This window comes from Meles meles, chromosome 6 (assembly GCF_922984935.1).
Source record: "Meles meles chromosome 6, mMelMel3.1 paternal haplotype, whole genome shotgun sequence".
Lineage (NCBI taxonomy): Eukaryota > Metazoa > Chordata > Mammalia > Carnivora > Mustelidae > Meles > Meles meles.
Window position 1 is genome coordinate 113034492 of NC_060071.1, and position 22992 is coordinate 113057483.

General features: G+C 38.4%; 1 protein-coding gene across 2 annotated transcripts in view; it reads left to right on the top strand.

The window, feature by feature from the left end:
* Positions 1-22992, top strand: part of SYT16 (synaptotagmin 16) — a 258100-nt gene that overhangs the window by 117354 nt on the left and 117754 nt on the right. For both annotated transcript variants that reach the window (XM_046007086.1, XM_046007085.1), the window contains exon 2: positions 6732-6908. In XM_046007086.1, coding sequence (XP_045863042.1) covers positions 6732-6908 — 177 coding nt within the window. The remainder of the gene's footprint in view (positions 1-6731; positions 6909-22992) is intronic.

Genomic DNA, 22992 nt, shown 5'->3' on the forward strand with positions numbered 1-22992 from the left:
CTCCATGTTGCAGCATGTACTGGTGCTTCGTTTTCCATTGCAGGATGTATAACTGTACGGCTCTATCACATTTTATTTATCAGTTGATGGACATTTGGGCCACATCTACTTTTTCATTATTATGAATAATACTGTTAGGAACATTCATGAGCACATTTTTGTGTGAACATATATCCTCAATTCTCTTGGTATTGAGAATACCAGTATATTGGTTGTATACCTAGAAGTGGAATTGCTAGATTATTGCTGGAATTTTAAACCACTTTTTTTAAAAAAAGGACAGTTTGTGTATAACGCTGGGAAAACAACTGTTGCAAGTCTGGGGTCACTGCCAGCTTCTTAGCCATTGTGATCATACTCTACTCGTCTAGAAAGCACACAAGCTAACCTACAGTTTGACATAGCATTTCTCCAGCAGCCCCTTGTACACCTGTTCAGACTTCCCATTAAGTACTGATAAACACATAGAAAAAGATAGAATTCGAATTGATAGATTCTAGGAGGAACATGAACTCTATTGAAATAACCAAACTTGCAAAACTAAGCTTTCTTTCTGCTTTAGCCAGATGTGTACTAATTCCTAGAGTTTTCCACCATCCAACTTGAAAGGAGGCAAAAAGACAATATATTCGCCCCTCCTGCCCCCCCCACCATGTGCCACTGACTCAGATATTCAGAGTTTACAGTTATTAATATGGTGTAGTGGTTAAGAGAATATTTTTACCTATTTACTTGAGTGACAATGTGTAGTCTGTATTTAAGAAGATCTATCAGAATGCAGAAGAAAAAAACAAAGAGGAAAAAATTTAAGTCCATAGCCAAAGAATACTTACCCAGTTTAATATAGAAATAAGAACAGTTGGAATAGAGGAAATTGCCAAAGACATAACTAAAGAAAACTCTCCCAAGTTTTACAAAAGCCGTAGATATTTTGGTGGCAAATCTGGGTTCCAGGGGAAAAAAATCAACAAAAGATACTCACAAAAAGACACCCTCTGGTAAACTTTTTGTGTTAAAAGATTCTAGCAACATTTTGACCAAAACATTCTGTTGCCCAAAGAAAAAGTAGAAAAAAGTCAGCTGCAGCACCACACTTATTTATAAACATTACAGATTAAGAAGTAATGGAGCAATATCTACACAGCTTTTATGAGAAAAAAATACTGACACCTTCTTTAGAATTTTATACCCATCCACAGTTAACTCACTGCTGGCAAATTTATTGTTAACAAATAATTTCATCTCCAAAAAACAAAGTTACTTTGAGAAACACAAGGGTTTATTCCCTCAATTTTTTTTTTCTTTTTGGCATCTTTGGAGATTATATTGAATAATTTCTTTGTGTTATTTCCGTTCTGGAATCTGAGGGGTTTTATATTAAATGCATTAATATCAGCATGTAAAATAGTATTTCAGTGATGATAATTAAGAAAAAATTTGTAAGAAAAAAAACAAAAGTTTAGCACTGATGGGTGGTAAGATTCCATATGATCTTTTTTTTATATTTCCCATTGTTATCAAAATATTCTACTACATGAATGAATGATTTTTTCTTTAACATCTCTAAAAATAGTAGAACTTTTAATCTAATAAAAGTGTTTTATGAACCAAAAAGGTAAAATCAATACAGACAATTTAGTATTTTCCCAGTAGTCAAAATGACTGGAAGGAAGTACACAAAATCTTAATAATGTTTGTCTTAATTTTTTCTATATTTTGCAGATTTTATGTAATAAGCCTCATGTTGCTTTATTTTATTTTATTTATTAATTTGTCAGAGAGAGAGAGCACCCGAGTGCGCACAAACAGGGGGAGGAGCGGGCAAAGGGAGAAGTAGGCTCCCCAGTGAGCAGGGAACCTGCTTGGCTTGATTCCAGGATCCTGGGATCATGACCTGAGCTGAAGGCAGATGCTAAACCAACGGAGCCACCCAGCCATGCCCTCAAGTTGTTTTCTAATGGGAAAATATACTTTGTTCAAAAATAACAAATTAGTTTCATTAACAAATGACATTATGTGCAAATGTTTCTGCGTATGAATGATAGACGAACTCTCTTTTTGCTAAGGCTTAATGTTATGTAAATCCAATCCTGTGTTGTTTAGTGTTACTGACCCACTTGGGGTTTATCTTTCCTTTCCAGAAGTTTTCATTGACTGGTCCATTTATCAATGGCTGAATAAAGAAGAGTTCAACATATATTCAGGTAGCAACTATTTGTGGAGTTCCTACCCTATGTTAGCCACTGAGAGTACAATGAATAATTGAAGTAAAGTTCTTACGAAATTATGTCTTATTTGAAAACTGTTGGAAAAGCTGCCAGGGGTGCAGTGGCAGGGAACACATAGTAGAATCATCTAGCCTGGTCAGGAGGAACAAGTAAGGTTTTCAGAAGAAGTACAGTATCAGAAATAGCCAGAACTATATTGCCTCATATAGTTGAAATAGCTTATCCAAAGGTCTGGAGATGTGCTATGTTTGGGGGACCAGAAGTAGCTGAATATACTGGCAATAAAAGTTTAATGTTGAAAAAAAAAGCTTGATGTTGGGGAGTGATGAGCAATAAAGGCTGAAATCTCTAGCTAGGTCATGAATGGCTTTATAAAATTAGTTAATGAATTTGAATTTTGTCCCGTGGGTAATGGAAAGCCACTGGAGGGTATATTCATTTCCTAGCATTACCAAGACAAATTCTCAGAAAATGTGTGGCTTAAAACAACAGAAATTCACTATCTTCTAGTTTTTGATGCCACAAGTCCAAAATCATGATGTTAGCAGGGTTGATTCTTCTGGAATCTCTGAGGGAGAATCTGTTCTGTGACTCTCTCCTAGCTCTTGGTGGCTGCTGGCAACCCTCTGTGTTCCTCAGCTAGAGGTTTTATAACTCCAGTCCCTGCTCCTATGTTCACTGGCTTTCTTCACTCTGTCTTTTCCTATTTGGACTCTTATAGGGGCACTCATCATTAAATTTAAGGACCTCCCTTATCCAGGATGATCTCTTCTCAAGATCCTATCCTAATTACATATGCAAAGACCTTTATTTCAAATTAGGGCACATTCTGAAATTTGGGTGGATGTATATTTTGAGGGGGGGCACACTTCATTACAGAAGGTTTTAGGAGAGCAGTTGAGCAAATCAGACTTGTATTTCAGAAGGATTTCCCTGGCTACTGCATAGGGAAAGGATTTAAGGGGGGTAATTCTGGGCACATGGAAACCAATGGGAGTCTGGGTAAAGGATGCTAGTGGCTTCAGAGGTAAGAAAGTAGAGATGAGTATAAGAAATACTCAGAAGATGGTTACAAAGGGGAAAAGAGAGAGGGCTACGGTTGAGGAACATGTGGTAGTGAAGAGAGGCTCTGAAAGGTTGGGAGGTATTTGATGCGTTTTTAAGGCAGGTGAAAAAATGTTGTATTTACAAGGGGAAATAGCTGAAAATACATATATGTGGGGCAAAAACAGAGAGAGATCATTGTTTCGATCAGAGGGATGGAGATAGGGTCCAGAGCACAGACTGTGAACAAAGCAGTGCATGTATGTCATATTTGAATGCTGCTAGATATTTTTAAAAAGATTTTATTTACTTGAGAGGGAAAGAGAAAGAGAGGGAGAATGAGAATGAGCAGGGGCAGAGGGACAGGAGACTCCCTGTTGAGCCTGGAGTCCAACTCGGGGCTCAATCCCAGGACCCTGAGGTCATGACCAGAGCTGAAGTCAGATGCTTAACTGACTGAATCACTCAGTCCCCCTGCTACATCTTTTTTTTTTTTAAGATTTTATTTATTTATTTGACAGAGAGAGAGAGATCACAAGTAGGCAGAGAGGCAGGCAGAGAGAGAGGAGGAAGCAGGCTCCCCGTGGAGCAGAGAGCCTGATGCGGGGCTCGATCCCAGGACCCTGAGATCATGACCTGAGCTGAAGGCAGCGGCTCAATCCACTGAGCCACCCAGGCGCCCACATCTTTTTTTTTTTAATTAAAGTTTAGTTAATGTAAATGTTATGTTACTTTCAGGTGTACAGCATGGTGATTTGACAAGTTTATATATTATGTCATGCTCACCACAAGTAGCTCCCATCTGTCACCATACAATGCTATTATAACACCACTGACTATATTCCTTAGGTTATACCTTTCATCCCCGTGACTTACATATTCCATAACTAGAAGCCTGTACGTCCTACTCCCTTCCACCCATTTTGCCCACCCCTCCCATCGGGCAGCCATCAGTTTGTTCTTTGTATTTATGGGTCTCTTTTTATTTTTATTAACATATAATGTATTATTTGTTTCAGGGGTACAGGTCTGTGGCTCATCAGTCTTTCACAGTTCACAGCACTCCCCATAGCACATACCCTCCCCAGTGTCCATCACCCAGCCACCCCATCCCTCCTACCCCTTCCCCTCCAGCAACACTCAGTTTGTTTCCTGAGATTAAGAGTCTCTTATGGATGGTCTCCCTCTCTGGTTTCATCTTGTTTCATTTTCCCCTCCCTTCCCCTATCATCCTCTGTCTTGTTTCTCAAATTCCTCCTGTGGGTCTATTTCTACTTTTTTGTTTGCTTTGTTTTTTAGATTCCACATATAAGTGAAATCATATGGTATTTGTCTTTCTTAGTCTGACTTACTTCACTTAGCATAATATCCTTTAGGCCCATCCATGTTGTTGCAAATGCCAAAATCTCATTCTTTAGTAAAGTTCCATTGGGTATATATCCCTTATCCCCTTTATTCATTTATCAATTGATAGGCACTTGGGTAGCTTCCATATCTTGGTTATTATAAATAATGCTGCAATAAACATAGAGGTGCATCTATTTTTTTAAATGACTGCTCCTGGATATTTTAACAGCTCTGCAAAGATAATGATGGTGATACTGGGGAAGAAGGTTATTCCAGTTTGGGAACTCACTATAAGTCAGGTGCCACACTAATTATTTTCCATGCATTACCACATTTAATCTTTGATATAGCTGTATTTATTATTTCCTTTCATTGCTTTGGAAACTAAAGCACAGAGAGGTTAAATAAGTTGCTCAAGGCCATGCAGATCATCAGTGGTAGAGTGTGATTTCCTCTCAGGCAGTATAACTGCCGAACCCATGCCAGTAAGCACTACTACATATGCTCCTCTGAAGACCGAGGGAATAATCAATATGTACATACTTTTTTTTCATGGTATATGTTGGCTGTGATAGCAGACACTACTATCATTTTGCAGACTACCAAGCTACTATCTTGTCTGCTATTTTTTTTGTTGTTGTTGTTGTTTGTTCTTTTATTGGCTTGCCACTGGATTGGTTCTGTGAGGCAGTACCATTTATTTTCTTTATCTTTCCATGGCATTTGAACCCGTTTGAACCACGCTTTGTATCTGGATGGTAGGATGAGGTAAATAATATCCCTTCATATTATCAGTCTGTTAAACCTGCCCAAGAATTAAAGCCGCATTTAGGAGATTCATTTTCATAAGCTTTCCATATACCCAATTCCCTTGACTAACTCTTATTGACACCTGCTCTATAATTCCTTAATCAGGATGCTTTCTGGATTTCTTTACTGAGTGTTGTCTCAGGTCAAATGTCATTTCCTCACAGAAGTCTTCCTTCAATCTTGAATTAGTTCTTGTCTTCCTGGTATATGCACCTCATAGCTGAACTCAGTGGCTGGGACTCTTTAAGGTACACTGTGTAGCAGTGAACCAAGGTCAAATAAAGCTCAGAAGCTCAGGAGATTTTGAGGAGGAGGAGGAAGATGGGATTTCATTTTTTTTAGAGTTCTAAAATATTAACCAGTCAAAATACACTTCTGCTTTCTTACATGGATTAGAATTTTCTTGTCACCATTGGCAACACATTGCATAGTTGGATTTGCAAAACTATATCCAGGAAATGACTTTTTCTCCAAATGCAAATATTAATAAATGAAGATGTCTGAAAGTTTGTCTCGAGTGATTATTTTTTAAGTTTTAGGCAGCTGTGTTTTTAAGGGACTTGCTTTTTTTTTTCTTTTTTAAATTTCTTTTCAGTGTACCAGAATTCATTGTTTATGCACCACACCCAGTGCTCCATGCAATATGTGCCTTCCATAGTACCCACCACCAGGCTCACCCAACTTCTCACCCCACGCCCCTTCAAAACCCTCAGTTGTCTCTCAGAGTCCATAGTCTATCATGGTTCATCTCCCCCTCCAATTTCCCTCAACTCTTTTTTTTTTTTTTTTTTTTAAGCGAGAGAGACAGAGAACAGAAAGGGGGAGAGGCAGAGGGAGACAGAGAAGCAGACTCCCTGCTGAGCTCGCTGAGCTGGAATACCGACTTGGGGCTGGATTCTAGGACCCAGAGATCATGACCTGAGCCAAAGGCAGATGCCACCCAGGAGCCGCTAAGGGACTTGCTTTTATACATTGATTGGCCATTTCTAGCTCAACCCACTTGACAAATATCTTTCTTATAGTTTGTGTTTGAAGCTGAATATTAGGCTGGGGATAGGAAAAAGCACAAGTGCCTAAGTATAGAGGTCTGTCATCTGAAGAACCAGCCTCGCTGGATGTACCAGGCAACAATATTTTTTTTTTCCTTTCTCCTGTACGCAGTCCTGGGAATGCCAGCAAGTGTTAAAACTCATAGAGTATTTGCCATTCTAATTAATAAACATAAATTTGATGACTTGTTAGAACTAAAAGTTGGTTTATTTTCATTGTGATGATCTTTTTTCTTTTGTGTTCTCTTGCCAGTTCCTCCTGAAGCTATTGGCTTCTTATCGGCAGTTGGGGTCTTTATTGTTCTTTTGGTCGTCCTCTTCCTCTTCATCAACAAGAAGATATATTTAGAAAAAATAGGCCTTCCATGTCTGGAGCAACGAGGGAAAAGGAAGCACTCTAAAGACAAGACTGGGATCCGTGAGGGGCTGGGTAAGCGTGACGCTTTACATTCTCCTGAGCTTGGCAATGTGCTCAGGGTCAGGGGAGGAGTGTCCCTGTTTCCAGGATAGACCCCATTAAGAAATCACACGTGAGCTGTGGTAGACATGATGAATGGACATTACCGAAGAATACATTAGTCTTATGAAAGTAATGCCCTCCTTCGAGTTTGAAGAGCAGATGGGAAGAGGCTGACCACCACTTCCTGTCATCTTAGCTTTTTAAATGTCTGGGTTGAGTTTCTCTCTGACTAATGCTTGACAAAAAAAAAAAAAAAAAAAAAAAAAAAGGTTTTTCACTGACAAGAGCCTTGATATGTTTTAGTCTCAGTATGTTGGAGCAGTGTTAACATTTCACTTCAGTTGGCTGTGTTTGAGATTTTCTTTGCTGAGGGCCACATCCCACCTCACACGGCAATAGCCATTTTTTCAAAGGGAGGTTTTTGCTCATTTAGCTCGCTGAATCTACTACATCATTTACTAACTGCCTTTAATTTGTTGAAGGAAAATAACATACTTAAATAATTGGCTTCCTGTTCTTAAAGGATACACTTTTATTTTCAATTGCTGAAATGCAGAACTTTGTGGTACAGGAGGTTACCATGGAGTGAAGGTTATCATCACACAGAAGTTGGGCGTTTAAAGATAGTGCTCTTATCTTATAGGTAACAACTCTGCTCTCGCTCTCTCTCTCTCTTTTTTTTAAAAGATTTTACTTTTATTTATTTGACAGAGAGAGATCACAAGTAGATAGGAAGGCAGAGAGAGAGGGAGAGAGGGAAGCAGGCTCCCCGCTGAGCAGAGAGCCCGATGCGGGACTCGATCCCGGACCCGGAGATCATGACCTGAGCCGAAGGCAGTGGCTTAACCCACTGAGCCACCCAGGCGCCCCTCTCTCTCTCTTTTTAAAAGAGTTTAATTCTCACTTTCTCTCCCATGCCCCATATGGGACACGATGTCACAGATGGAGGAACAATCTTATTTATTTATTTATTTATTTATTTATTTATTAAAGGTTTTATTTATTTATTTGAAAGATAGAGATCACAAGTAGTTAGAGAGGCAGGCAGAGAGAGGAAGGGAAGCAGGCTCCCTACTGAGCAGAGATCCGATGCAGGACTCGATCCCAGGACCCTGGGATCATGACCTGAGCCCTAGGCAGAGGCTTTAACCCAATGAACCACCCAGGCGCCCAATCTTATTTATTTTTTTTTTAAGATTTTATCATCTGTCTATCTAGCTATCTTTTTATTTAGAGATTATGAGTAGAGGGAGGGGCACAGGGAAAGTGAAAAAGAAAAGCAACCTCTGCACTGAAGGAGGAGGTTCAAGCAACCTCCACACTGAACACAAAGACTGATGTGGGGCTCAAGCTCCCAATCTTGAGATCATGACCTGAACCCAAACCAAGAGTGGAATGGCCAACCAAGTCACCCTGGTGCCCCAGAACAATCTTATTTTTTTGAGCAGGGCCAAGTCCTTGAGGAATACACCTTTACTCATCCTGCCTCCTGGGTATGTTTGGGGTGAGCCTGGACTCAGGAATATATTCAGCTTATTGATATGGCAGCTTTTGTAGTCATGGTTCCACTTTATTGCTGTAAGAAAAGGCATATTTAGAGATAAATGTGTAGTAATTATTTATTGCTTCATAATAAATATCCCCAAATACAAGCACCTAAAACAACAAATATTTATTATTTTATAGTTTCTGAAAGTCACAAGATTGAGAATGGCTTAAGGGACAGTTATAGACCAGGATCTCTCATGAGGTTGCGATTAGAATGTCAGCTGCAGTCATTTTAAGGCTTGACCAAGGCTGATAGACTCACTTCCAGGATGGCAGGAGCCCTCAGTTCCTATCCAGCACAGAACCCTCCATGGGGCTGCTGGACTGGAATTGTGACATGGCTGCTGGCTTTCCTGAGTAAGAGATCCAAGAGAGAAGAGCAAGAAGAGGCCACAGTTTCTTTTATAATGGAGTCTGGGAAGGCCTACATTGTCACTTCCACCATATGCTAGTCATTTATTGCTTTGTACTTACAGCCTACACTCAAGGGAAGGAAATTATGTTCCATTTTTGAAGGGAGGAATATCAAAGAATGTGTGCACCTATTTTTAAATAAACACAGGAGGTAATCTAGGTGGTGTAAATTGCAGGTCTGGAGATCTCTTTGGTATTGCTGCTGTTGTAGCCTTATCTTTTGAATACTGTTTTGGGCATCTGACTCCTCTTCTGAAAACAGAATGGAATATTTTAAATAGAGTTTGTCACGTGAAATCTGGGACTTAGAAATGGTTTAGCTCCTACTGTCCCACTGGGACATAGGTGTGTAGGATGGATAGGCTTCTGCTTGGTCATGGGTTGGTATGTAGTTAAGATTCATAGCAATTCTACTTCCCCCCCTTACGTAGCTGGTTGTGTGATCTTGGCAAATTATGGAGCCATTCTAAACTTCAATTTCCTCATCTGTATTTTGAGATAATCAGTACATCCTCTAAAGGGTTGGTCTAGATTAATGAATTACATTTGTAAAGTTACCAGCATGGTGCTTAGAGTGAAAGTCCTAATAGAACTGTAGCTGTGCAACATTAACAAAGTACCAGCACAGTAATGGCTTCTAGGAATGCCATCACACATGAACACATTGTATTCATTACTTAAATTAGGAGATTAAAGTTGGTGATGTTTTCTCCTTTGCAAACTATAATGGGTACAGAGAGCTAAGGTTAGAGCTATTTAAGATTTTTTTTGTCTTGTTTGACATGTTATCTGAGTATTTTAGAGACAATTATGAATTATACTTGTAAACAAGTTGAGGTTTGAAGATAATGTTGAAACAATAACAATAAAACATGAACCAGAAGCTGTCAGCTGAAGAAACACTGAAAAATCCGTGTCTCAAACTCAGAGGGTCATAGAAAGGGAACTTTAAAAATAGTTTAATCAAGAGACTCTCCAAATTATAATGTCTAAGAACCATACACCTTCAATATGACATTTCTCCCTTTAAAAGTTTAATTATCAGTAAAAACTCTAATTATCACTGATTGAAAGTCTTTTTGAAAAATGTGCTTCTACCCCAGATTTTATCTAAGTCTTGATATTTGCCTTAATTACCATCCTCAGAGTACTGATTTCTTAGTGAAATTGGGATGTTCTCAACAGAATTTGGCAAATGTAAAGAAGTAGGGAAGGCAACCTGATATGGTGGAAAGAGGCAGGGCGAAGACAGCCAGAACTTAGTTTTGCCACTAATTAGCTGCGATATTTTGGGAAACTCACTTCACCTCTGTGGGCCTTAAGTCCTTGTTTTCAGTGTTGAGTCTGGAGTAGGTTTCTCCCAATTTCTCCCGTGTAGTCCTCTTGGATTCTTAGGGTTACCATAGCAATTTCTTCTTTAGACCTCAGTCTATGAATGGAAGAGAGCTAACAAAAATGATTGAAAGTCAACTAGAACATCCCACTCTTAGATTGAAGAATATGAAACGCCATTTTTATAGGTCAAAAATGGCTGACTATCTGCAAGCTAATCATTATAATCTAATAATATATGTGAGGTTCTGAAGAATAAAATAATTCATCTGTGTGGTAATATCACAGAGGCAGGAGTGACAATCTATTTTCTGAAGCCATCATGCAAAATAACTTACCTGACAAAAATACTTTGCTTTCTTTTAGGCTATAAATTTTTCAAAGTTCAAAGAACTTACACATGTTGTTCTATTCGGATTTGGTAAGGGGAGAAAGAAACTGCAGAGCTTTCTTCCTAATAACACAGACAGTAATAATAATTAAGTAGTGACAACTGACAGCTATCACTTATTTAGCATTTAATATTGCCAGGCACCTGCTAAGTATGTTACATGCATTACTTGATTTCTTTATGCAAGGTATGAGTGTTGTTTGGAGAAAGGCAGGTACTACTTGTAACAAAGGAGGCATTGTTCAGCTTTGAGAGAAAAACCTGTTTAAAAATAAAACTGCCATTGTGAGATAATAGTTTTTAAAGAAGCCTAGCTTTGCAAGAAAGAAAGAGAGGAATTTTTCTGTTGTTGTTTTTTTTTTTTTTAAATTTCTCCCTCAAAACCTTTCTTTATATATCAAAGACAACATTTAGAAATTGGAGCAAAGCTTCATTTTAAGAGGTACAATGTAGAAGGGGTAGAGGATATGCTATGTGGGAAGTTATTCCCAGACAAGGAGGGGAAGAAGAAAGCCCTTCTATTGCTAGAAAGGGCAGCCCATGGCTTGGAAAGATGTCAGGCAAAGAGATACGGAGCATTTGAGACCTTGTCTGGACCCTGAGAAGGGTGGCGGATGTGGATGGGGTTGGAGTAGTTGTGGTGAGATCAGATGCCAACATGGCCTGAGGAGGAGGCAGAAAGTAGAGTGCCCTGTGCTTCCCATTTAGTACTGTGGTAGGGGATGGTCTCACTTGTGTCCCATGTGGGCCAAGGGCAGTTGCAGTGGGTAGAACACACTGGGGGGAACGGAAGGAGAAAGAAATTGAAAAGCCTCACCTGTAGTTCTTCAGATGAGCAGTTGATGTCACAGGGGATTTAGGAGTTTGTGCAAGGCCCTGTGGGTGGGAGAAGACAGCAAAGGAATGAGAGTCCATGAGCCTGCCAGGGAGTTGTTGCAACTTGGGGTGAGGCAGGACTGTAGCAGAGGTTAGGGATGAACTACCTGGAGCCTCCTGGAATTCGGGTCTACTTCTTTGGTATGTATCCATGCCTAGAAGAGACACTGTGCTTGGTTTAATGCTCTGCTGTTGCTGTCTTAAAATTCTTAATGATTTTTGAGCCAAGGTCCCTATGGTTTCACTTTGCATTGGGTCTTGAAAATTGTGTAGCTCATGTAGCCTGAAATTATCACCAGGAAGTACTACAGATATGAACACTTCACAGGGAGAGCTGTAGGGGTAGAGGCCAATTCCTCAGGTCAGGGGACCCAGAGTGGGAAATGGCACATGGTGGTGAACAAGCTTACTCCTATGATCACTGATATATCAGAAAAAGAGTGTGGAAGTAAAAATCCCAAAGACTGGTATTTATCCAAAATGAAATTGACTGAATTACCTTGAGTGGGCAACCTGAGGTTTAGTTTCTCAGCACTGAGCATGGGAAGGGGGGGGGGGGCACAGAGTGCCTGCCATGAGACAACATGAAGACAAGCTCTTGCACATTTAGGGAAAGCTGGTACTCAGCTAGTGCTCAGCAATAATGCTGTGTCAGCTGGGGCTCAGAGCAAGGTGGTTAAAATGCAGTGATTTCTCCCCCCAAGTTGAAAAGAAGGCCCAATTGACTGGTGCCTCCCCAAGATTACCCTCACCTCTTTACTTGCAGCTAAATAGGTTGGCTTCTGGTCCAGTAGGGGTCTCTACTCTGTGCCATTTCCTTCTGCTTGGGCTATGATGGCTGCCGTTGTTAAATATTTTTTATTTCATTTCTGTATTTAGGTCAGAATATGTTCAAACACAACTTTGCCAATAACAATTCAATAAATAGGTCCTATTATCTCCATTTTGTAGATGAGGAAACTGGAGGTCAGAGAGACATTTCCCTGCCTAAGCTATTAAGTGGCAGAACTGGGAGTTGTGTCCAGGAGCACCTAATGCCAGAGATCCAGATCTTAGTCACACTTTTTTTTTTTCTGCCCACCTAATTTTTCCAACTGAGTCTATTACTTCATGCTTTTGAACTTCTGGGATGAGAAAAAATAAGGAAAAGGAGGTTTTGGTTTTTGTGACTGCCATATAAAATGTCACAAACTTGGTGTCTTACAACAAATTTATTTTTGACACGATTCTGGAGATCAGAAGTCTAAAATCAGTGTGAGCAGGGCTACGGTCTCCTAGCTCCAAGCTGTGCCTGTATCCCCGCAATGCCCTCTCCTGTGTGTGCCTATGCTCTCTCATAGTGTCATTTATCACTGGGTTTTGGTCGTATCCTGTTAATCCAGGAAGATCTCATCTCAAGATCCTGAACTACATCTGCAAAGACCCTTCCAGCATTCATGGGTTCCAGGGATTAGGATGTCAGCTTATCCTTTTTGGGGGGGCCACCATTCAGCCAGTACAGGAGGGGGAGGAGATGAAGGCATAACCCAGAAGTCCTTTTTAATCATTCCAAATTAGGAGAGTTGATGAAGAAGAATTGGATATAGGATTCTCTTTTCCCCATTTTCCTCAGTGGTATTCCACATGTCCCTTCCAGGGGTTAGAATGATTCTTACAAAGAGATGCAACAAAACCTTGTCAAATATTTACGGTCTGGATTGTGGTCATCAGTGAGCATGCTTTCCAACTGTAAGCCCCGTTGAACTATACTGGGTCTCAATCCTGGGAAAGTTAAAAAACAAAAACAGTGCCCCAATCCCACGGCAAACTAACTAAATCAGAACGGAGAGTGACAGTGGCAGCGGCAGCACAAATCATTTGCTTTCCAAAGAGGACCAGGCGACTTAAGTTTGTGGCCAGGGTGGAATACCATTGATGGACGTGGGGGTAGGTCCACTGCTAATTTCCCCTTTCACGTCAGGAAGGATAGCGTGTGAGCAGAGTGTCAAACTGGCCAAACCTGCCCTTGCAGAAGCCCATCAGGTAGTCATCGGGTGGTTCCCCATGCGTTTCTTGCCCTACTAGTTCAATTCAGTTCTGCCTTGGTCATTAAGCGAGCTTTTCTCTTTAAGACATTTCCCTTTCCAAAGCCCCACGTGTACCGTGACACAACCAGTGGTTTACTTCTATACAGAGATTTTAAAAATTAGGTGTTTAGAAAAATAATTACTTTTTAAAAATTACTCAGAGTTGCCACATTACAACCAATTCCAATTCATATTCAAGATTTGGAGAGTTTTATAAGTTTTTAGTGAATTTCACCCAAACAGAAGAGTTTGGCTGTTCCATTGATAAAAGTTCCAGTGTCTTCTGAATGATTTTGATAACTTATATTTTCCTTCTATGCCCAAATAAGAAAAAGCATTGACAAACTTTACAAAATGGTATGAATCATGATCTAAAACAGATACGAAAATAAAAATATAAAGGGTACTCACCAGCAGATAAGAATGGTCTCTCTTTTTTATTTATTTTTTGCTCCTTGGAGTGAGACATTTAATCATGTGCTCATCTTACAGTTGTAAGTAACCAGCATCAACTTCTTTTTACTTTATTTAGTATGATTGATGAATTAATTACAGGCAGAAAAGGGTGGGTTATTTTTTTAAGGATACTGTAAACACAGTACAATCCATACTGTATTGGGAGGTTTTGGATGTCATCCTTAACACTGTATTTTATTTTACCTATATCCAGAGTCTAGGTTTCTTCCTCTGTAGATCTGTGCATTGGTTTTGGGCTTAGATGACTCAGAGGAATTGTAAATGAATCAAATATTTTGGTATTGGAAAAAAAAGTTCAGTATTTTTTTTTCCTTCCTTCTTCCCTTCTTCCTTTCCCCTCTTCTTTCCTTTGAGTCTCCTTTCTTTTCTTCCTTCCTTTCTCCCTTTCTTCCTTCCTTTTTTCCTTCCTTCCCTCCATGCCCAGCATGGAGCCCAATGTGGGGCTTGAACTCACAACTCTGAAATCAAGACCTGAGCTGAGATCAAGAGTTGGAGGATTGACTGACTGAGCTACCCAGGCGACCTGCCCCCATTTCTTTCTAATAGGATAACTGAAAACTATACGTGTCACTGAAATACTTTTTATATAATTTACAGACTTCTGAATTGCAGGATAATTTATTTTGAGTTATGGAATGGATAATCTTTGAAATTACCCCCCCTTATTTTCCCCACCATTTTTCTTTGAAATAGTAGTATAATGGAATAGCCCCTCTATACTTCTTATGTCATCCTCCAATGAGGAATATGTTTTGAATACAAGGTAGTACCTAGAGTGGAAGATTCATTTTTCTTTTCTTCTATTTTTAAAAGATTATTTATTTATTTATTTATTTGACACACACAGAGAGAGATCACAAGTAGTCAGAGAGGCAGGCAGAGGGAGAGGGAGAAGCAGGCTCCCCTCTGAGAAGAGAGCCTGGTGTGGGATTCAATCCCACAACCCTGAGCTCATGACCTGAGCTGAAGGCAGATGCTTAACCGACTGAGCCACCCAGGTGCCCTGCAAGATTCACTTTTCAACAATCTAAATTAAAAAGTAATTTCTCTTCTGATTTTAAGGCCTTAATTTGCATAGAATATGGATTTCTCTAACTATGTGTTATATTATGTTGAACTCTATGAAATTACTCCTTTTGTATATTGGAAGTTTCATAAGATTCAACATAATACATGAGACAAAAAATTGAGAATTGAGGTGCTATAAAAGTTTAAACACTAAGACAAGCCATGGTATGTCTTATTGTGTTGTCTGGGTACTCATTTTATTGACTTGGTTAAGATACAAATAATGGAGACTACCTCTCAGTGGACCTATGAAAGTATGACTAATTGTACCTTGTTTGGTGGGTGAGATTCTGAAGAACCCAGTGGAGAGTTTAACTGGTTTGAGAATATTTGTTCATCCATTCAGTATTTTTTGTTAGGAATCTGTTATACTACAATGTGCTAAGTGCTAGAAATAAAATGGTGAAAAGGAAAGATGTAGTACAATAAGGGCTATATTGGACTATATCTTTCTTTTCCAAGTAGTAACCCTTGGAAATTAGTTAATTAAATTTTTGGACAAAGACAAAAGCAAAACTGGAAGTAAAAAGACAAAATATAAATTATTACAAATACTGTTGGGGATTAAAATAATAATTGACAGGGGGGGCACCTGGGTGGCTCAGTGGGTTGAGCCTCTGCCTTCGGCTCCGGTCATGATCCCAGGGTCCTGGGATCGAGCCCCACATCGGGCTCTCTGCTCAGCAGGGAGCCTGCTTCCCCCTCTCTCTCTGCCTGCTGCTCTGCCTACTTGTGATCTCTGTCTGTCATATAAATAAAATCTTTGAAAAAAAATAATTGACAGGTGTTGAGATTTACTCTACATAGGGTTGAACACATCTTGCTCATTGTTGGGTAGAGAGAGAAACGCGTGCATGCATGTGCACACACACACATACACACACACTCATTCTACATTATATTGGTTCTTTTTCTGTGGAGAACCCTTGTTAATGTAGCTCCTAATAGCCACTATGGACGTTTTAGTTATCTTACTCTAGATCTAAATTTATCTCTATTGCTATCTGTCTAAATCTATACCATGTCTATATCTAAGTATTTTATATAAATATAAACATATTTAATAATAGAGAGAGATAAAGAGCTCTCTCCATCTCTATGTTTATGCCCATAAACATAGAAATGGAGAGAGAGATTGATAGGGAGAGATTATTTTAAGGAATTCGTTTATACAATTATAGAGGCTGGCAAGTTCAAAATCTACTGGATGGGCTGATAGACTAGAAACCCAGGGAAAAGCTGATGTTGCAGTTGAAATCTAAAATTTATCTGTGAGCCAAATTCCTTCTTGCTCTTGGGAGGTCAGTCTTTGTTCTATTAAAGTCTTCCACTGATTGAATGAAGCTCACCCACATTATTGAGGGCATTCTGCTTTACACAAAGTCTGCCAATTTAAATGTTCATCTCATCCACAAAAATCACTCCCACAGAAATATCCAGAGAAATGTTTGATGAAATATCTGGGCACTGTGGCTCAGTCAAGTTGACCCATGAAATTAACCATCACAGGTTCTTCCTTAACATCTCTGTGTTCTTGTTTCCTTCAGTGTATAATGCTAAGGATGTTGTAAAGAGATCTTCACTTTTTAAAAACGTTTTATTATGGAAATTCTTAGACAGGAAAGTAGAGAAAGAATCATATAATGAACCACACATACCCATCACTCATTTTCAACAATTATTAACAAAGACAATTCATTTCTAAATTAAACCCTATTGTCTCCATTTCCTTGTTATTCTTGGGAAAAAAAGGGAATAGATCTGGCCCTTTAAAATCTCTCATCCTTTACTGTTTGTTTTCTTGCAACTTAGATGATGTGTTATTATCCCCTGCTCAAGAATTTGACCCAACAAATGAACATGTTACACACTAGCTGATTGCTAGGGATGGGAGACTCTGAGACACTTTAAATGAAGTGTTCAGAGGACCTTTGACAAATCTGGGCGCATTTACAGTTGGAATATGAGGAGTTCTGCTTTCTGAGCTATTTATATATGGGTATATAATGAGTTACCTTAGAAACAGATTCTTATGGCATTTGAGCTTCCTCTGTGATGCTAGGATATTAATAAAAACAAATCTGAAGCTCTCTGTAAGTATGCTGTGGAAATGTTTAACACCTAAGTTTGAGAACTCCCTAAACACACATCACTATTTCAGAAACAGTAGAAAATTTCTTTCATGAGTTTTCACTTTTGCAATGACTCTATAACATATGGAGGTGTGTGTGTATGTCTCTATATCTAACATATATAGTCCTGAGTTTTAATTTTGGCAGAAACTCTGGAGCCGTTTTGCATCTGAAATAGCCATAGCATGGAATTTTATGACGGAGTTCTAGGTAGACATCTGTCAACCTTGGCAGTCCACATAGAGGCACCCATTAAATTCTTATTGCTTGGTGGATTGAAGGTCTTTCTCCCCTTCTTGAGCACACATCCTCAAGATTATATGAGGAGGCCTTAAACATACATCCTTTTGAATGGAGATACTGAAACGCACTCACCAATTTTATGGGTAGCTTTGAGGGATTTTGATATAGTGGAGATGAAGCTGTTGTTTTCACTTATAGATTAGGAAATTGCTCGTAAGTTTGGAGCTTGTGCTTTTACAGGTGCAAAAGAATGCCATAATTAACAGCTTTTCTCTTTGGGATATCTTCCAGAGATAGACAGTGTCTGGAGGATACCATAGGTGGCAAAAGTTCTATTTATCAGAGGACATTAGATTTTTGTGCTTCTCTTGTCAGCAAGACAGCAATGCTTATTGTACTTTAAAGAGATACATGCCTTAAATTAAAAAAAAAAAGATTTCAGTTGATAAGTAGGCGGCAAGGAGAAAGGATTATTGTTTGTGTAAAATAGTAGCACAGATCGTTTTCTGCACTAAAGTGGGTGTTATAAGTTTATATGCTTAACTAGCTATTTGAGTAATCAGTTTTAAGCTAGTTATTGGAATAACAGCTTTAAAATATCATTTTCTTAGCCTTACAGATGAAAGTAAAAGAAAGAGCATGTCTGTGGTCTCACATTTCCATAAAAATATCTGTATTCCTCTAAAACCCACTTAAAGGAGCAAATGCTTTATTCACAAAAACTCTCATAATAATTGCAAGCTTGTGTTATTCTAGGCTTGCTGAGTGAGGTTTAACAACAAGGCAACAGGTATTATTTGAAGTGTGTGAATTTAGGAATGCCAAAAACATTTTGAGTCTTATTTTCTTAGTTTCTATACTCTGGGTCTTCAAAAACAGTTCTTAAAACTTAGGAACAATTAATGTCAGTGTTATAGAATTAAATTGCTATCTGCTTAAAATCTTTTCTTTTTTTGTTTTTCTCCAGTGAGGATTGACTGTAAAAGTGGTAATTTACAGTTGTCATCCCACAAAAGTGTGGACACTTAATAAGAGAGGAGGTGATAGAGAAAACCTTACCTTTGGGCATTTGAATATTTCTTTTAAAATTATTTTGAAACAAAGTACAAATCATGGCATTAAAAGACACATTATGGAAAGTACAGTGAAATTCTCAGTGTCTTACCTGGAATCTTTAGCAGAAAGTTCTCTCTCTCTCTCTCTTTTTTTTAAGCTGTTTTTTTATCTTCCCAAATCCTTTTATCACTCTTCTGCCCCTAAACAAGTAATGCTTACTAAAGCTGTATTCAGCAGCTCATGATTCTCTGTTGGAAAGATGTCAGAATTTAAACATTTTTTGTTTTTCTCATTTCTTTTATAATCAAAGACGTAAACTGGCAATAGTTTTAAGACCATTTTAGAGCAAGAGTTCCATTTAGAATTTTCTCCAAAGAATCTAAAACTAACCAAAATATGTATTTTGTGTGGGACGGTATTTAGAAATGGGATACCAATGTGAAATGTCACTTTCCGTATCAGCTGGAGGTTTTTCTTTTCATTAGTTGCTCTATTGTAGGCCTCACATTTATAGTAGTATGCTTTGTGGAATGAAATGTTAGTATTTCGTGACTAGAAAGTAGAATCTCATTCATTATGGGTGATGGTAGTAAACCCTCGTCGGACTGAACTGTGCTAACAGAAGACTTCAGGGGCATTTGCTAATCCTCAGCAAGCAAGCCTTCCCATCTTTCAGTGAGAAATGGGAAAGAATTGAAAGCAAAAGAGAAGAAAAAAGTAAAAGACAGGCATTGTTGGCTTAAAATAGAAATATAACTAGCATTTTGGTTTAACTGAATAAATACAATCTGTGTGACTATATATAATGCTATAAAATAGGTCACACGTGTATGTGGAATTAGTTAAGAACATTTGGATCCACGATTATGCTGAGAACAGTGCTCCCAGTTCTTATGTGAAATTCCCCACCAGCGGGAAGGAAAATGTAAAGAAAGGAGTGTTTTCAGATGTTCTTTGACCCAGGGCCACTTTAGGCAGGACTGAGAGACATCATATACCACCTACCCAACCTCCTTGTGTTCACAACCACAAAGATCCCATTAAGTCTGCTGCTTTTGATGGGTTCCCAGGGGGAACTGATTATTAATGTTTGCTAGACACAAAAGTATTGATATTGTCATGTTATTAGCATTACTATTCTAAGACCCCAGTCATCAAGGACCCCAAGAGACCTTATTTTGATAACCACTAATGAAGGAGATAAAATGTGTAGGAATAGTCATTTTTGTAATGAACAATTTTACTGCCTGATTTTTTTGAAGCTTATGTAAGCAAATGACAAGGGAAACATAAGGAAAAATATTGAATAATTGTTACCATTGATTTAGGTTGAAAGTTCTAACGTAAGAATATTGATATGTTCATTCATAGACAGAAGGGGGCCAGTATAAATAAGGATATAAGGCCATATCCTAAGACCTAGCAGAAACATGTATAATAGATTAATACTTTGTGCTGCAATGGTTTCAGCTGTATATGAAAATTTCATTAAATATAAGATTCATATTTTCTTCATCACAAACTTAGCAGGATCCATTTAAAATGGTGTAATTGTTGGGGCACCTGGGTGGCTCAGTGGTTTAAGCCACTGCCTTCGGCTCAGGTCATGATCTCAGGGTCCTGGGATCGAGTCCCATGTCCGGCTCTCTGCTCTCAAGGGAGCCTGCTTCCCTCTCACTCTCTCTGCCTGCCTCTCTGCCTACTTGTGATCTCTCTCTGTCAAATAAATAAATAAAATCTTTAAAAAAAATGGTGTAATTGTTGGTTGCAGGGTATCTTCCAGAGACAGACTAATCTCACCAATCTGTGCTCTTCATAGCAGTGATAGTGAGGGGTGGCAATGAAGAATCCTTTGAGACTCTACAAAAGGTATATTCAGATATTCAAAACTAATGATTGCCTCTTCTATGGTAATCACTCAACTAAATGCTGATAATAGGAAAAGACAAAACTAATCTGTTACCTGATATCATGGAGTTTCTAGTCTAGTGAGGAAGACAGATGTTTAAAGAAATAATTACTTAAATTATCAATAAGCTATAATTATAAGCCCTAAAGACTCCTCCAAAAAACAACTAGAACTGATAATTGATTTCAGTAAGGTTGCAGGATACAAAATCAACATGTAGAAATCTGTTGCATTCTTTTACACTAATAATGAGCAGCAGAAAATGAAATTAAGCAGAAAGTGAAATTAAGAAAACAATCCCATTTACAGTTGCACCAAAAATAAAATATCTAGGAATAAACTTGACCAGAGAGGTGAAAGAACTGTACTCTAAAAATTTTAACCTAATGAAAAAAATATCAAGATGATGCAAAGAACTGGAAAGACATTCCATGCTCATGGTTTGGAAGGAGAAATATTGCTAAAATGTCTATACTGCCCAAAGCAATCTATAGATTTAATGCAATCCCTAACAAAATACCAACAGCATTTTTAACGGAACTAGAATAAGCAATCCTAAAGTTTGTATGGAACTACAAAAGACTCAATTAGGCAAAGGAACCTTGAAAACGAAGAACAAAACTGGAGGTATCACAATTCCAGATTTCAGGTTATATTAAAAAGTGGTAATAATTAAAACAGTATAGTACTGACATTAAATAGACACATAGGTCAATCGAGTAGAATAGAAAACTCAGAAATAAGCCCACAATTATATGGTCAATTAATTTTTTTTAAAGATTTTATTTATTGATTTGACAGAGAGAGAGAGATCACAAGTAGGCAGAGAGGCAGGTAGAAAGACAGGAGGAAGTAGGCTCCCTGCTGAGCAGAGAGCCCCATGCGGGGCTCGATCCCAGGACCCTGAGATCATGACCCGAGCTGAAGGCAGAGGCTTAACCCACTGAATCAACCAGGCGCCCCTGGTCAATTAATCTTTAACAAAAGAGGAATGAATATACAATTGGAAAAACTCTCTCCAATAAATGGTGTTGGGAAAACTGGACAGTTACATGCAAAAAGAAGAAACTGGACTAATTTCTTTCACTGTACACAAAAATAAACTCGAAATGGATTAAAGACCTAAATGTGAGACCTGAAACCATAAAAATCCTTAAAGAGAGCATAGGTGGTACTCTCTCTGATATTGACTCTAGCAACATTTTTCTAGATATGTGTCCTGCAGCAAAGGAAATAAAAGCAAAAATAAAGTATTGGGACCATATCAAAATAAAAAGTTTCTATATAGCAAAGGAAAAAAATTAATAAAACTGAAAGGCAACCTATGGAATGGGAAATATATTTGCAAATGACGTATCTGATAAATGGTTAGTATTCAAAATATATAAAGAGAATTGATACAATTTGATATTCAAAAAACAAATAATCCGGTAAAGAAACAGGCAGAAGACATGAGCAGACATTTCTCCAAAGAAGACATACAGATGGCCAACAGACACATGAAAAGATGCTCAATGTCACTCAACATCAGGGAAATGCAAATCAAAACTATAGTGAGATATCACCTCACACCTGTCAGAATGGCTAAAATAAAAAACACAAGAAACAAAAAGTGTTGGCGAGAATGTGGAAAAAAAGCAACCATCTTGCTCTGTTGGTGAGAAAGCAAACTGGTGCAGCCACTGTGGAAAATGGTATGGAGTTTCTTCAAAAAATTAAAAATAGAATTATCCTATGATCCAGGAATTGCACTACTGGATATTTACCAGTAAATGAAAACGCTAACTCAAAGAGAGACATGCATCCCTGTGTTTATTGCAGCCTTGTTTACAATATTATTTACAACAGCCAAACTAAGGAAGCAGCTTGTGTCCATCAACTGATAAATAGATAAAGAAGATGTGTGTGTGTATGTGTGTGTGTGTGTGTGTATATATATATATATACACAATGTTCCATTGTGTATATACAATGGAACATTTTTCAGCCATAAAAATAATGAGATCTTGCCATTTGCAACAACATGGATAGAGCTAGAGAGTAAGAGAAATAAATCAGTCAGAGAAAGACAAATACCGTATGATCTCATTCATATTAGTGGAATTTAAGACACAAAACAAGCAAAGGGGGGAAAAAAGAGAGAGACAGACCAAGAAACAGACTCTTAACTATAAAGAACTAACTGAGGGTTACCAGAGGGGTGGTAGATGAGGGGATTTAAAAACTACAATTATAATATAGTTAAGTGTTAATAAGAAGGAATAAAAGGTGTTAAGAGAGATTATTTCAGGGGCAACTGGGTGGCTCAGTTGGGAAAGCAGTCTACGTTTGGTTTCAGCTCAGGTTATGATCTCAGGGTTAAGGGATCCAGCCCAGTGTCAGTCTCCATGCTCAGTGCAGTTTGCTTATCCCTCTCCTTCCTTCTCTGTGCCTCTCCCCCAATGCACACACCTCACCTTGTCTATCAAATAAATACATAAAATGTGTTTTTTAAAAGAGACTATTTCAGGGAGACATAATTGAGTCTGGATTATGTCAAGCT